This window comes from Octopus sinensis, linkage group LG16 (assembly GCF_006345805.1).
Source record: "Octopus sinensis linkage group LG16, ASM634580v1, whole genome shotgun sequence".
NCBI lineage: Eukaryota > Metazoa > Mollusca > Cephalopoda > Octopoda > Octopodidae > Octopus > Octopus sinensis.
Window position 1 is genome coordinate 55,896,945 of NC_043012.1, and position 17,500 is coordinate 55,914,444.

Sequence of the window (17,500 nt, forward strand, 5' to 3'; positions counted from 1 at the left end):
GTCACAGATCTCGTCTGGTATCTTTCTCTGTAATGCAGACGCAGAGTTTATCGTCAACTTCAGATTTTTATTGATCGGAGAAGGCCCGGTTTCTTGTCAGCCTCCTTCTTTTACTGAAGATAAGGGTGACACGTAACACATGTCTATATTTCGAAGTAAAAACAACTCACGACCGCTCTCACACACACACACACACACACACACACACTTGTATGGAGCAACGATTTTCATGTAATATGGGACGTTTTTATAACCATGACCCAGTCATATTTTTGAGGTGACACATTATGTTACAGGATACACAAACGTTTCGCAACTGCTATACCTCTTATACATACGTACATACATACATACATACATACATACATACATACATACATACATACATACATACATACGTGCGTACATATGCACATACATACATACATACGTATATACATACATACATACATACATACATACTACATACTTGCTTACATATGCACATACATACATACGTACATGTATCTTTCTATCAACCTACCTATCTATCTATCTATCTATCTATCTATCTATCTATCTATCTATCTATCTATCTATCTATCTATCTATCTATCTATCTTTATATCTATTTATCTATCTATCTCTCTATCTTTATATATATATATATATATATATATATATATATATGTATATGTATATGTATATATATATATATTATATATATGTATAATATATATATATATATATATATATATATATATATATATTATATATATATATATATGTATATTATATTTATTATATATAAATAATATATATATGCATATATACATACGTATATGTACATACATCTATACGTATATATACATGCATATGTGAGCATAGGACGTCACAAAATGTGTACACAAAAAAAATACGAAGTACGCGTACATGGAATATGACTTTTTTTTTCGAACAACGAAAGACAGAAATGGAAAATAAGACAAGCAACACAATGAACGATCCTTCATCAGTGTTCGAAAAAATAGTTCATATTCCATGTACACGAACCTCATATTTTTGTTGTATACGTTTCGTGACGTCCTGTGCCCACATATGCATATATATATATACGTATATATATAAGTATATATATGTTATATATATATATATATATATATATATATATATATATATATATATATATATATATGTATATATATATACTAGCAGTATCGCCCGGCGTTGCTCGGGTTTGTAAGGTAAATAACTATATAGCATTTTTAGAGAGTTATAGCAAAAAAATGCATTAAAAATGGAATAAAAAATGATGGTAATTTTTTTTAAAATCGTTGACTCATCGTAGACATTTTAGAGAGTTACTTCCCTTATATAATAGCGAAAAAATGCATTAAAATGGAAAAAATGAAGGTAATTTTTTTTAAAAATCGTAGACTCATCGTAGACACACGCTAATACCCAGAAGGGCTCGATATGAATCACGACTATAAGATACCCGGTTTTGGTTAAACTGCACCGCAAAATGTGGGAGTAGTTAGGAATCTAAATCGTAGGAGACAGACACTCACACAACTACAGTTTTATATATATAGATATACACACACACACACACACATATATATATAAATATATATTAATATATATTTTTTATATGATTAAACGCCATGTATCCTCTTCCAAGTAATTTTTCCCCCTCTCTCTCTCTCTGTATATATATATATAAACACTGTGTGTGTGCGTATGTGTGTGTGTGTATTGGTTTGTTTATGTCCCTGTAATTCAGCATTTCGATAAGAGACCCGACCCAGACATAAAAATTAAGTACTGGGGGCGATTTGTTCGAATAAACCCTTTAAGATGGTAGCAGTCAAATGAATGAAAGAGTTGGAGTGGCTGTGTGGTAAGTAGGTGCTTACCAACCGCATGGTTTCGGGTTCGGTCCCACTGCGAGTGTCTTCTACTATAGCCCCGGACCGACCAAAACCTTGTGTGTGGATTTAGTTGACGGAAACTGAATGAAACCGTCGTATATATATATATATATATATATATATATATATATATATATATATTATATATATATATATATATAATAGAAATATTCAAATACTAAGTCTCTATAAAAGAGATTACGGCAGCGTTTACTGGAAATTAATTGTTATCGCCATAATCAATATGGCATTCTTATAGATATAAGAATATCGCTGCCGCTGGTCAACTCCATGAGGCCACCGCCTTAAGATAGCTATGTGATACACGATCTGTATCCATTATAACCTTCGAACAAAGGAGGTAGGTCAGCCGCTTCACACTGCCAGTCCGACAGCTACAGACGCGTTTCTGGGTATTGCCCCTTGTCAATGTAGCGCAGTCAGACCCCGCAGGTGTCGCCACTGACGTCTCTGTTCGAAGGTTTCTATTTACCTAGTTTCAGTGGAATACATCCACTTGTTTTCAATAATAGAAATATTAAAATTACTAAGTCTCTATAAAAGAGATTACAGCAGCGTTTACTGGAAATTAATTGTTATCGCCATATCAATATGGCATTCTTATAGATATAAGAATAATCGCTGCCGCTGGTCAGCTCCATGAGGCCACCGCCTTAAGATAGCTATTGATACACGATCTGTATCCATTATAACCTTCGAACAAGGGAGGTCAGCCGCTTCACACTGCCAGTCCGACAGCTACAGACGCGTTTCGGGGTATTGCCCCTTGTCAATGTAGCGCAGTCAGACCCCGCAGGTGTCGCCACTGACGTCTCTGTTCGAAGGTTTCTATTTACCTAGTTTTAGTGGAATACATCCACTTGTTTTCAATAATAGAAATATTAAAATTACTAAGAGATTGTTCGAAGGTTATAATGGATACAGATCGTGTATCAATAGCTATCTTAAGGCGGTGGCCTCAAGGAGCTGACCAGCGGCAGCGATTATTCTTATATCTATAAGAATGCCATATTAATATGGCGATAACAATTAATATATATATATATATAGCTTTGATTGTTACGTAAACTTCGTGACAACATCGTTGGAGCATTAACGGCAGCGTTGGATAGAACTGAATCTGAGTGTTTTGAGGTGATCCCACTAATCTATATTATCTGTATTATCCTCCAAGAAGCCTGAATCCTAAAAAAAAATTGTTTTTGAAGTGGATGAGTTGTAAAACCACAGAAGACTGACAGTTTTCTTGATGTAATCTTGTAAAGAATAGGAGGATGATGACATCTGAATCTCTGGACCAGTAGAAAGTTATAAGCATCCAAGAGCTCATACTGCGAGCTACACCGATTTCAAATTTTGGCTCAAGGCCAGCAAATTCAAGGGGGCGGTAAGTCGATTATATTGACCCCAGTACTCGACTGGTACTCGTTTTATCAATCCCGATGGGATGAAGGGCAAAGTCGACCTCGGCAGAATTTGAACTCGCAACGTGTGGACGAACGAAATACCTATTTCTTTACTGCCCACAAGGGGATACACACAGAGGACAAACAAGGACAGACAAACGGATTAAGTCGATTAGATTGACCCCAGTGCGTAACTGGTACTTATTTAATCGACCCCGAAACGATGAAAAGTAAAGTCGACCTCGGCGGAATTTGAACTCAGAACGTAACGGCAGACGAAATACCTATTTCTTTATTACCCGCAAGATGCTAAACACAAAGGGGACAACAAGGACAGACAAACGGATTAAATCGATTTATCGACCCCAGAGCGTAACTGGTACTTATTTAATCGACCCCGAGAGGATGAAAGGTAACGTCGACCTCGGCGGAATTTGAACTCAGAACGTAGCGGCAAACGAAATACCTATTTCTTTATTACCCGCAAGATGCTAAACACAAAGGGGACAAACAAGGACAGACAAACGGATTAAATCGATTATATCGACCCCAGAGCGTAACTGGTACTTATTTAATCGACCCCGAGAGGATGAAAGGTAACGTCGACCTCGGCGGAATTTGAACTCAGAACGTAGCGGCAAACGAAATACCTATTTCTTTATTACCCGCAAGATGCTAAACACAAAGGGGACAAACAAGGACAGACAAACGGATTAAATCGATTATATCGACCCCAGAGCGTAACTGGTACTTATTTAATCGACCCCGAGAGGATGAAAGGTAACGTCGAACTCCGGAACGAAATACCGCTAAGCATTTCGCCTGGCGTGCTAACGTTTCTGCCTGCTCACCACCTTATATCCTGCGAACTATATTGGCTTTGTTATTGATATGAGCATTTCTGTTCAGGTTAAGGTTTTCAACAATCACTTCCTTAGGCTTTCTCTCGAGAGAAGAGAACAGAGCTGTTTTAGGCACATCCTGTTTTCCGCAGTGGATGAGCCCAAACTTTTCTTCGTTCTATCAGTATTTTGCTTTTATATCAAGCTTCATCATGTAGATCAGAATGAAGTTTCATTCGGTCAACTAGTCCGTTGACGACCTTTTGAAGCTGAGAGATGTATGCGAAAATTTTGATTTTGTTTTGTTCATTAACATCTGTAATATCGTTATGTAAATTATGAAGAGAAGTGAGAGAAGTGGACCCAACATTTGCTATCTTCGTGTGAAACCTGTTCAGTCCTGCTTACCAGGAAACACTTAACTTATTAACTCTAATGTTGGATGGTTTTCCTAGTGTTGTGATCCTGCGATGTCGAAGTGTCGAAGGCTCTAAGACAGATGCCTTGCTGAAAACAATATATCTGTGTTTGCGCCTCCTCCCAAAATATCTAAAATTTTGTCGATGGGGCGTAGATACAATATTATGTAATCTCTGCCACATAGAACATTATCTCAGTTGGGATTTTGGAATTGATGTCCTCTATGAAGCTGCTTGTTCTTGATCTCATTTCCCCTCAAATAATTTAATATGAGAGATAAATGAGACCAGGTGTTCGTTTGTTGTAAGCAGATTATTTCCTCTGTTAACTACGGTAGCAGATTGGGATAGAAACTGTTATGGAATGTGTCTGTTTTCTCGAGCACCTAAGTTACTGGGACCAAAATAAACCAATACCGGTTGTCAAGCAGTGGTAGGGGGCCAAACGCAAAAGTGTCCAGGGATTTCCTGTATAGACTTTAGATAGACGAAAATACGTAACAGCATTCTTTAAGGACGCTAAAGGAGAATTTATGGGGACTTACTCAGCAGTAGGCCTCAGAGTCGTTAAAACGTGGGATAGAATGATTTGCAATATTCAATTCCACTTTCTGCTCTGTATCCAAGTCTCGTCGAAGCCACCTTTACTGCACATTCTTTTAGAGTCAACAAAATAAAGTACCACCAGTCCCGAAAAGTTTTGAAGTATCTGTTCCGTTTTTTCGCATCCTGGGTTTAGATTCTGCCCAAGCATCAGTGGACAAAGGTAACCACCGGACTACGGATACATCTCGTCCAATTTACAATTAGTCAACATAGGTCTAATACCAGCATATTTAAGCCGGGAACAGCATGCAGAAGTTTTCTTCCAGCAGTAAATCGCAAAAATAACTGAATAAAATAGAAAAGTCGCAGAGTAGTGTTCCACCATAATTATCACCGCCATGATGTCCAGTGTACCGAATGATATACCAGAAGTGACAAGTTGGGGGCTATTTTCGTGGGACCACTAAAGGTAACGCAGTAGTACTTTTGGAGAATCTTCCCCATTCCGTTAGCATCATTGTGTACAATAATGCTTTCATTAATAACGGGGCGACAGATGAAACAGTGGCCTAATGTTTTTCGAGGGAAATGACTACAGCTTTTAGATTAAGTTAAATATCCTGTGCTATTTTTATTGTAAACATAGTTTTCATGTTTTGACAATGAAGTCTTTTATTACTTCTACATGCATTGTTGTATATTTTATGTGTGCATACGTATTCTCTTACTGATTGGAGTTTTAGAGTTTAATTTGATCGACCGTCTGTTTGAGGACAAGGGTGTAAAGAAAATATATTTTGCTAACGGAAAAACGCGTGCCGTTTTCTTCATCCTTTGCGCACACATTCACCATTTAGACGCTCTTGCAGATTTTTATAGTCTCAAACAGCCAAATCATCTGAGAAGGATAAATTCTGGAATTATGTTCTTTCTCTAAAAATATAATTCCACCTGCTAACCTAATAACAATAACTATAAAGCTGAAAGTGTATTTTGGGCGCTGGCTTCAGTTATGTTAGTACGTGTGGAGGTATATACCGTAAATCCTCGAGTATAGTCCGCCCTTGAGGATAATACGCAGGGGATTTTTTGGAGGCTGTACCTCTGAAAAACTTAAACGTTATGTATAATACGCGCCCCTTCTCTAACTTGAGTTATGCGTAAATAAGCCAGCAGCACCTAGTCGAACAAACACTTCCGCGTATGCGTAATACAATAATGGTGATGTTCTTAACTGTTATATGGGAATGTAAATATGTTTGCAAATTGTTTTTGTTACATGTTATTCTGTGTTTTGAATACTTTTATTTTAATAAATGTTGCTTACTGCAAGTTATGGATGATGGTATTTTCGCACCCGATATCACAAAATACGTTTGAATAAACATTACCGGACAGCAAATAGAAACTCGGACATTGCTTAGAAAATATTTTTCATTTTTAACCTCGTATATAGTACGCACTAGGGAATTTTACTCGAGGATTTACGGTAATTGTGTTGCACACTATGTCTGACTGTAGCTGCAAAAATTCCATGATGAAATGAAGGCAAGTATCAGCGTGGGTGGTGTGCTCTCTGAATACCTGCAGTAAGAGGCACTCATCCTTGCCACACCCGCGTAAAAGGGTGAAGGTCCCTAGCAGGACTGAGTTGCTACATTCGTGTTGCTTATGTTTAAGCGGGCAATCAACTGACGGCATTGCTCGCAGTCATGTATGTATGTATGTATGTATGTATGTATGTATGTATGTATGTATGTACGAGCACTCGCACTCGCACACGCACACTCACGCACACTCACGCACACATCACAGCATTTAATGCCTCGTATAAATACTGGTTTAAAGGTCTCATTCAAATCGTTTAAGAATTAGTTGTTCAGTAAGGTCAGGTTTATCTGAAAATAAAATAAATTCTAATTTAAAGAAAACTATTTGAAGTGTTATCTAAGCATCGGAAAATATTTATTAACAGTGACAATGTAATGTAATCTTTTCTATTAGAAATAATAATAATAATAATAATAATAATAATAATAATAATAATAATAATAATAATAATAATAATATAAAAATACATCGACTATTGGGTGGCGTCGGTCTTCGTAAGTTTGTTGATAAAATTCGGAAATGTCTGACAAAATCCCTCCTCTCCCGTCTCTCCTTATGATAAAAAAAAAAAAAGCTTGTTCCGACTTCAAAATTTATTTCTTCGCCAAAATTAAGAAATAATCTTATGCTACCATAGAATCAGCAATGTAATAGGTCAGACATTAAGATCTCAGATAAAAACCAAAAAGACAAATATTAAGCATACCAAACTTATGATTAAAATGCTGTTGGTTTTATTATTTTTTTTTTTTTTTTTTTTTTTTTTTTTCAACTGTGACAATGTTAGCAAGAATAAGAACCGAAACCAAAGATCAAATGTCACATAATAAAAAATTAGTTATTCCTTACGTAAATATATATATATATATTAATATATATATATATATATTTCTTTATTGCCCACAAGGGGCTAAACATAGAGAGGACAAACAAGGACAGACAAAGGGATTAAGTCGATTACATCGACCCCAGTGCGAAACTGGTACTTTTATTTATCGACCCCGAAAAGATGAAAAGCAAAGTCGACCTCGGCGGAATTTGAACTCAGAACGTAACGACAGACGAAATACCGCTAAGTATATATATATATACTAGGGGTAGATAACGTGTCGCCATAAGGCGGGGTAGATAATATTACTAGGGGTAGATAATGTGTCTCCATAATCACATCATTATAATATGTTGACCTTCCTTCTTTTGAGACACAGTAAGTTTATGAAAATTTTCTCTACTATTTCGTACCCATGTACCGTGTCATCGATCTTTTCTTTTCTTCATAATGTTGTAATAATACATTTGCCCCACTCCACTCGCTTTCAGTAATCACCAGTCCACCCGTCTACCCGTCCAGCTATGGGTGAATCGATAAGTTATTTCCAGTCAATGAAACTTACATATTCATTCACCGGTAATCTGCAAGAGTGCATTAATATTGTAATTATATATATTTTATCGCCAGACATCTTATAATTTCATGGAATAAGTTTTCATTTTTTATTTATCTATTTATTCTTTTATTCTCTTAATGGTTTCAGCCAGAGGCTGAAGCCATGCTGGAGCATCGCCTTTATCTTTTATCTTTTTTCAGTCATTCAACTGCCGCCATGCTGAGGCACCGCCTCGAAGGTTTTACTGGAATGAATAGACCACAGTACTTTCCTTTCTTTCTTTCTTTCTTTCTCTTTTGAGCCTGGTACTTATTCTACTGGTCTGTTTTCTCGAGCACCTAAGTTACTGGGACCAAAACAAACCAATACCGGTTGTGAAGCAGTGGTAGGGGGCCAAACGCAAAGTTACACTCAGACACAGACAGATAGACACACACGTACATACATACATACACCACACATACACACACATATATGTATATATATATCTTTATATATAAAAGAGAGGTTGTGTGCTGTCTGTCTTCTACGATTTAGATTCCTAACTACTCCCACATTTTGCGGTTGCAGTTTAACCAAAACCGGGTATCTTATAGTCGTGAGTCATATCGAGCCCTTCTGGGTATTAGCGCGCGTCTACGATGAGTCTACGATTAAAAAAAGAATTTACCATCAATTTTTCCCATTTTTAATGCATTTTTGGCATATATAAGGGAAGTAACTCTCCAAAAATTTATTATTAATCTCAGAACATAAAAAGCTACTGTAACACCCCCCCCTTTGTGGTTAGCCATATTGAGATGGCTATTATACATTACATCTCTAAAAATGCTTATTTAGTTATTTCCCTTACAAACCCGAGCAACGCCGGGCGATACTGCCAATATATATAATATATATATATATATATATATTATATATATATATATATATATATATATATTATATCTAATGTAGGATAAAAATTTTTTCGAAAAAAATTTTATCAATGGCCAGCATATTAAAAAACACCATTAAAGGTTAAATTTATAAACAACTTATAAATAAGGGCAAACGAAAAATTTCAAATGTCAAATATGCCGAAATTAGACACATTGTCCATAACCATATAATTTATCACAATAAGCACGCTATTCGAAAAAAGTCGACAGAAATCTCTAGAGATTCGTTATCAGACAATGCAATAGCTGTGTTTATGCTTCGATCTTATTGGTCCTCTGCAGCTAAATATAGTTAAACTCGAGCAATTGACAAAAGAGTTTTACTATACCTTGGGGGATTACAATGCTTCGTGGATTGTCAAAGATGGAATTTCTTGATTAGAGATACGAAACCTGAACTTCTTAATTACTCTACATGTAATTTGCAAATTAGTAACTAATCATCTGGTATTAATGAAAGATTTTGAAAAAAGTCTTATTTATTAAATAGAACATTAAATTTCGTTGTAAGAAACATATTTTGCTTTATTATTTGAGTAGTAGTGAAAGGTTTTGCGAGGCTGCAGTGTGTGAACGCACCATTCTTGGATCTTTCGCGTAGCCGATTCCAAGAGAGATCGAGAGACAGTGACAGACAGAGGCACAGAAAGAGAGAGTAACAGAGAGAGACAGACATACATACAGGCAGACAGAGATATATATATATAGAGAGGCTGAGAGAGAGAGAGACAGACAGACAGAGACACAAAAAGAGAAGTTGAGAGAGAGAGAGAGAGAGAGAGAGGCAGACACAGAAGCATAGAGAGGTAAGGCAGCGAGCTGGGAGAAACGTTAGTATGCCGGGCGAAATGTGTAGCCGTATTTCATCTGCCGTTACGTTCTGAGTTCAAATTCCGCCGAGGTCGACTTTGCCTTTCATCCTTTCGGGGTTGATTAAATACGTACCAGTTACGCACTGGGGTCGATGTAATCGAATTAATCCGTTTGTCTGTCCTTGTTTGTCCTCTCTGTGTTTAGTTCCTTGTGGGTAGTAAAGAAATAGGTATATCGTCTGCTGCTACGTTCTGAGTTCAAATTCCGCCGAGGTCGACCTTGCCTTTCATCCTTTCGGGGTCGATTAAATAAGTACCAGTTACGCACTGGGGTTGATATAATCGATTCAATCCGTTTGTCTGTTCTTGTTTGTCCCCTCTGTGTTTAGCCCCTAGTGGGCAGTAAAAAATAAGAAGCATAGAGAGGCAGAGAGAGAGAGAGAAACAGAGAGAGGAGGGAGGAAATATCATGTAGTTCACTGGTACTTTATCGATGCCGAAGGGATTAAAGGTAAAGATGGCCTCGAACTTCGGTCACAAAGGCATCGTATCAGACGCGCTAACACATCTGTCACTTCGACAGTAAGACATTGAATGAAAAGAAAAGAAATATTGTCTGGCGATACGGGATCAGTATTATAATTATCATAATTATGCATTCTGGCAGATTAATGGTGAATGAATATGTAATTTTTTTTTTATTGATTATGAATAACCTGTTGATTTGGCCGTCGTTACTGATGTATAAATGAACAAGATGGGCGCCGGTGATTGGTAGAGTGAGGTTAGGGGCTAGGGTAGGGCAGGAAAGGGAATATTGCAGTAGTGGGGGTGGGGTGGAGAAGGGAAGAACAAAAGAGATCGATCGTAGAGTACACAGTGAATTATGAAGTCAGAAAGTAAAAACAACAAACAACAACAAAGACAAAGAGAGGTGATTCAGTGCGGGGCTGTTTGTGTTATGCAATTTTTATTAGAGATGCATAGGCACAGGTGTGGTCAGAAGTTTTCCTTCCCAACCACATGGTTCCGGGTTCAATCTCAATGTGTGCCACTTTTGAGTGAACGTATTCTCCTATCGTCTCGGACCGACCAAAGTAGTAGTAGCAGTAGTAGTAGTAGTAGTAGTAGTAGTAGTAGTAAAGCAGCAGCAGCAGCAACAGTAGTGGTAGTGGTAGTTGTAGTAGTAGTAGTAGTAGTAGTAGTAGTAGTAGTGTGAAGGCGCATGGCTCAGTAGTTAGAGCGTCGAGCATACGATCGTGAGGTTGTGAGTTCGATTCTCGGACCGGGCAGCGTGTTGTGTTCTTGAGCAAGACACTTTATTTCACGTTGCCCCAGTTCACTCAGTTGTAGAAATGAGTTGCGACGTTACAGGTGCCAAGCTGTATCGGCCCCTTTGGCTTTCCCTTGGATAACACTGGTGGCGTGGAGAACGGAGGCCGGTATGCATGGGTGACTGCTGGTCTTCCATAAAAACAACCTTGCTAGGACTTGTGCCTGGGAGGGTAACTTTCTAGGTGCAATCCCACGGTCAGTCATGATCGAAGGGGGTCTCAGTAGTAGTAGTAGTAGTAGTAGTAGTAGTAGTTGCAAAGCCATGATCAAAAGCGTTCCAGTTCCGTGGTTTCTAAGACGAATTTTGTCAAGGGATAAAAGTTTCATTACCTTTTCTCTTACTCTCCCCAAGGAAGTATTCGCGCCCGGCTACAATATATACGATGTGCTTCAACTCCCCTCCTGTCTCATAGACCCTGATCGTGACCGACCGTCTCATCTTATTTTCCAGCATAGAAACTATGTTATACTGTTTTTTACCTCTATTTTAAAAAAAATATACAGCTGAGTGTGATTTAAGGAAGATTTGGCTGCTATTTTTAGCGGGTTGTACGTTCACATAAAGTAGTGGCTCTCAACCAGGGTCCATATAAGAATTTGTTATTAAAATTTAACTGCAATAAATTGGTCATACTTCTACAACACACGAAATATTTAAACAATTTTTTTTATACATCAAATGGCCAGATAGGCACATCTGAGTAAATTAGGGACCATAAGGGTTCATAGATAAGAAATGATTGAGAAACTCATCTCTAGGAAAATTTGAAACTGCCCACTCTGTCGAACATAACCATGGTTTTATAAAATAAAAAATTCAGTATATTCCTCAAAACTAACATGGTTCTACAGATTCTTAGGGACTTGCAATTCAGTTTGAACTATCAGGTTAAGCCGTAAGATCATAATTAAGTTTTAATTAAGTTTTATTATTAAGTTTATAATTAAAGTTTAAATGTTAATGTTTTTAATTAGGGTTTATAATTAAAAGTTAAGCATTAAGACTAAAAACAGTAATTTAATATCAGTAAGATACTGCAGAATTAGTTAATTAAAAAGTCGTGTTTTTTTTTTCGGCACATCGGAGCTTCCATAGGTCTTATGCGTTCGCAATTAACCCCTGGTACTAAAAAATATTCCCAACCAACTCTGACGTTCAGACCCTTAGTTAGCTCATACTCCGTTTTATTATAGTATTCTATTATAAGTCCGATAAGTGTTTACTCTTTTACTCGTTTCAGTCATTTGACTGTGGCCATGCTGAAGCACCGTCTTCAGTCGAGCAAATCGACCCCAGGACTTATTCTTTGTAAGCCTAGTACATATTCTATCGGTCTCTTTTGCCGAACCGGTAAGTTACGGGGTCGGAAACACACCAGCATCGGTGTCAAGCGATGTTGGGGGAGAAAGACAGACAGACAGATAGACAGACAGACAGACACACACACACACACACACACACACACACACATACATATATATATATATATATATATAATATATATATATATAATATATATATACAATGGGCTTCTTTCAGTTTCCGTCTACCAAATTCAACTCACAAGGCTTTGGTCAGCCCGAGGCTATAGTAGAAGACACTTGCCAAAAGTGCCACGCAGTGGGACTGAACCCGGAACCATGTGGTTCGTAAGGAAGATACTTACCACACTGATGACGTAATATTCAAAGCCAACTACTACTGCTATTACTACTAGTTGGTTTTAGTTCTTTTGTTACATCACTATTTTTTATTCCATGTTTGGATATCTTGAAAAAGTAATTTAAAAAAAAAACTGGCTGAATGGCCAACACGCCTATCCTTGTCGACTTTTTCTGACTTATAACGTTCTGATTCAAATTCAGTTCAAGTCGACTTTAACTTGCATCTTTTCAGGGTTGATAAAATAAAGTAACAGTTGAGTACTGGGATCAATGTAATCGACTGTCACCCTTCCCCAAAATTTCAGGCCTTTTGCCTACATTAGAAAGGATTATATTATTCTTTCTAACAAAAAAAAAAAAAATATTGGTTTGTTCGGAAAGTTCATGCCGATTTTTAAAGGACAGAAAAAGGTCAATAAATACTTGCCATTACATTTTTAATCAACTAAATATGAACCATTTTGTTGCACAATGCGTCTCCATCTTTCCTTTAACTTGAAAATACCCTCTTCCCAGAAGTGAGGTGGTTTCATGGCAAAGAATTCATCAAGGCATCTTTTTACATCATCCAAGGAATTGAATTTTTTACCATTAAGACTATTCTGCAGAGACCTGAATAAGTGGAAATCCGAAGGAGCAATATCTGGTGAATATGGAGGGTGAGGTAATACATCCCAGCCGAGCTGCAGCAATTTTTGCCTCCCAAAGCATCTAGTGCTGAAAATGAACTTTCATATCTTCCATTTTAAAGGGTTACAGAATTAACACAGGTTATAGGAACATAAAGCGTCCACGAAAAGACAGCTTAAGCTGTGCTCTAAATGAAGGTGTAGTCAAATCCTATTTTATGGACTCAACTATGTTCTAAAATAAGTCGAAAGCCAAGCTACTATAAGTCGGCACGAACTTTCCGGACAACCCAATAAATAAATAATTAAATAAACTGCCGATACTATCGAATTTACCTTTTATCCCTTCGGGTGCGATTTAATCGTATAACTCCTTTACCCTAAAATTCATGGCTTTCTGCTAAATCAGAAACAATTACATTGGTTTAGCTGGCCAAACGTTTGCATTTTGCTCAGTGGTACTCACTCCATTTCCAGCCACGTAATTCTGATGAGGGTAGGACAGAGTTTCCTTCCGGACATCGGGTTTTGGGAACCACAAGTCTCTCTACTGTCTATTTTCGTATGTTGGCTTTGCATAGTTAAATCGTAATAGATTTCGCAAACGGGCCATGGCAGAACAGTTTGAACACAGGCTTGATGCTACATCACCACAACAACAGCAACAAAAGAAGCAAACTTTCTTCATGTTCATATGTGTGTCTTTAATGCAGAAAATATTGGAATACAAAGAAACAGGAAAAAAAAGAGAGGTAAGAAAGGAAAAGAAAGAAAAGACAAAAGTGGGAGGGGGATAAAGTGGCAAAAGATGGAGAAAGGGGGGGAGATGGGCCCCATGCACCAGAAAAATTGGCGTGTTCAGCCACATCGCCACACCCCGTTGAAATGACCGTGATGGCGCTGTCGCAGAAGAATGGCCAACACTCCCGGCAGCAGCCACTCCACCTCGTGGGGCTCATTTTCTCCGATGGGGCCACTGTTATTCTTATTTTGCGAAGGAAATCGATGGAGGCATTGCCCCCTCTCCTTGCATCTTATACTAATTTACTCCCCCTTCTTTTCTTTTTTTCCTTTCTTCTCTCTCTTTTCCCCGTTTTCTTTTTCGTATATATTCTGTATTAAAGAGATTGCTATTAAATATGTCATAATAACCATAAACTACTACTACTTCTACTGATGACGTAATAATCAAAGTCAACTACTACTGCTATTACTACTAGTTGGTTTTAGTTTTGTTACATCACTATTTTTTTATTCCATGTTTGGTTGTCTTGAAAAAGTCATTTAAAAAAAAACTAGCTGAAAATACATTTGAACATTTTTTCCCCTTATTCTAATATTTTTCAAAATGAAAAAAACGGAGAGCAAGGAGCAGAAGCTAGGTCCCCAATGTTACCGCAATTATATGACTCTGGCTGTGAGGTTATATCTTGAGAAAAAGTACACACAAGCGATTCACTTCTTTGGGGAAGCTTTAGAACTTTCACCCGGAAATAAACACTGCCTTGTGGCACGTTCAAAATGTTATTTAAAAGAAGGAAGGCCCGATAAAGCATTAAAAGATACTGAACTTGCTTTGCAGAGCGATAGTGCATTCCCCGATGCTGTGTTACAAAAAGCCGAAGCTTATTTTCAACAAAGCAACTTTGAGGCGGCGCTCGTTCATTTCCACCGTGGAGTCCAGTTTCAAGTCAAACAGGAAATGTTCATCAAAGGAGTTTATAAATGTGAAGAAGCAATTTTAAATGCAGTACGATGGCTGGACAAAGTGAAGAAGAAGATTGGTGAGGAGACTACAGACGAGGAGAGAACTGACACCAAAAAATCAGAAGATAAAAATATGACTAGCGTATTTGTCTTTGAAAATGATTCCACTTTACCCAGTGAAGATAAAATGTGGATTCTTTTGGCAGAATTGTACGAAGACAAGAAATTTTTGCAAAAGGTGTTAAGAAAAATAGACTGCCGAAGAGAACACGGTTGGCTATCAAAACTGGTTGTTATAAACCAAATTGTGTATTTTAATAACCAGTCCAAATTCTTGTTGGCCAAAATGCCTGTAATAGAGAGATTGAAACAAGGAGCTCGTTCCAAGTTGGGTGATGATTTGCAAGAAATAAATCGAATCTACAAAGCTAAGAAATTCCGTGAATGCATTGATAAGTGTGTGAATATATTAAATACTTATTCGACAAAAGAACTCGGAAGTAAACAAAGACATTTAGCAGAAGTGTATTCGCTAATCGGAGCTTGCTATTTAGAGAAGAAAATGATGGAAGAAGCACGAATTATTTATATTAATCTATTGGCCATTGGAGATTTGTTAGATGACAGCGAGATTACTTTGAATGCAGTTAGTGGCCTCATTGTGACCTACAGCGATGATAAAGAATATAAGATATTTGTAGATGTTGGAGAAACCGATAATGTTGGTATTTCGGAACTACAAGAAATGTGGTTCAATTATCGACTTGGTTTTATGTATCTCGGTGTAAACAACGAAACGGCCAAGAAATACATAAATATGTGTCTACAATGTGCTGAGACAGGTATGAATCATTATTATATTACACACAGTTATGTGATGTTAGCTTGTGCTAATGTTCGAACGAAGAACTTTAAAGAGGCTCTAAAAGACATCGAAAATTGTTATAATTTCTTTAAAGAGGAAACAACAGACGATTTGGAGGCACTCGAGAATGTTCTGGACAAATTAAAAATTATAGTAAAAGAAGAAATAGCATGCGAAGAGGAAGAAAGACTGTTAAGAGAAGCAAGAGAGAAGGAAGTGGCAGAACGTTTGAGAAAAGAGGCAGAAGAAGCAGCAGCAACAGAGGAGGCGGCAAGAGTAGCAGCAGCAGAGGCAGCTGCGGTAGCAGCAGCAGAAAAGGCAGCGGCAGCAGAAAAGGCAGCGGCAGAGGGTGAAACGAGAGCACCATCAGTAATGACCGAAGGTACAGAAGGGACATCATTTATAACCGAAACTGAAGGTATGTCATTCGTAACCGGAGACCCATCACTTATAAGCGGAGAACCCTCAGTGATAACCGAAGAAAAGCCAGCAGTCGAAGGCGCTGTCAAAAAAGAGGAAAAGCCACCGGCCGCGAGCGAAGGAGAACCATCAGTCATAACCGAAGGTGAACTCTCAGGCATAACTGAAGGTGATGGAGAACAATCACTTATAACCGATGACAAACTACAATCTTTCATAGCCGACCTTGAGGAGAAAGGGCCTTCAGTCATAAAAGAAGATGTTCCAATAGCAGAACAAGATGTTCCAATAGCAGAACTAGATGTTCCAATAGCAGAACAAGATGTTCCAATAGCAGAACAAGATGTTCCAATAGCAGAACTAGATGTTCCAATAGCAGGACTAGATGTTCCAATAGCAGAACAAGATGTTCCAATAGCAGAACAAGATGTTCCAATAGCAGAACAAGATGTTCCAATAGCAGAACTAGATGTTCCAATAGCAGAACAAGATGTTCCAATAGCAGAACAAGATGTTCCAATAGCAGAACAAGATGTTCCAATAGCAGAACAAGATGTTCCAATAGCAGAACAAGAGCAACCATAACCGGAAACATACTACTAGTTCATATATATATATATATTATATATATATATATATGTACTCACAAACTTATGTACATACATACATATATGATATACAAAATCGCAGTGTTAAATGCATACAGCAACCAGAACTTTTTTATAATTAACACTGAGAAATACAATGCTATTACATCTTTTGGATTTTATATAAATGTTTTAGTATTTTCCTATTTGTTTATTGTTGTCATTTTTTATTGTTTTCGCTTAACACGTCAATCCAGTCATTTGAGGGTTTTACATAAATGTTTATATTCATTCAGAAAAATTAAAATACTCAACGGGTTTTGTCATATGTTAAAAGAATAGATTTGTACAAGAAAGATTTGAAATAGGCTCAAAGATTGAGCATCATTTTCA

The 17,500-nt window shown here is 37.3% G+C and overlaps 2 protein-coding genes across 2 annotated transcripts; both read left to right on the forward strand.

Moving 5' to 3' along the window:
• The first annotated feature begins 1,387 nt into the window (after positions 1–1,387).
• On the forward strand, positions 1,388–16,473 carry LOC118766597 (tetratricopeptide repeat protein 25-like). The gene is made up of 3 exons (XM_036510176.1): positions 1,388–1,403; positions 14,812–16,400; positions 16,447–16,473. The coding sequence occupies exons 2-3, from the start codon at positions 14,877–14,879 to the stop codon at positions 16,471–16,473; spliced, it is 1,551 nt and encodes a 516-aa protein (XP_036366069.1). The 5' UTR covers positions 1,388–1,403; positions 14,812–14,876.
• On the forward strand, positions 16,439–17,137 carry LOC118766634. The gene is made up of 2 exons (XM_036510192.1): positions 16,439–16,779; positions 17,071–17,137. Exons 1-2 carry the CDS (start codon positions 16,473–16,475, stop codon positions 17,103–17,105), a joined length of 342 nt encoding a protein of 113 aa, XP_036366085.1. The 5' UTR covers positions 16,439–16,472; the 3' UTR covers positions 17,106–17,137.
• Positions 17,138–17,500: the final 363 nt, after the last annotated feature.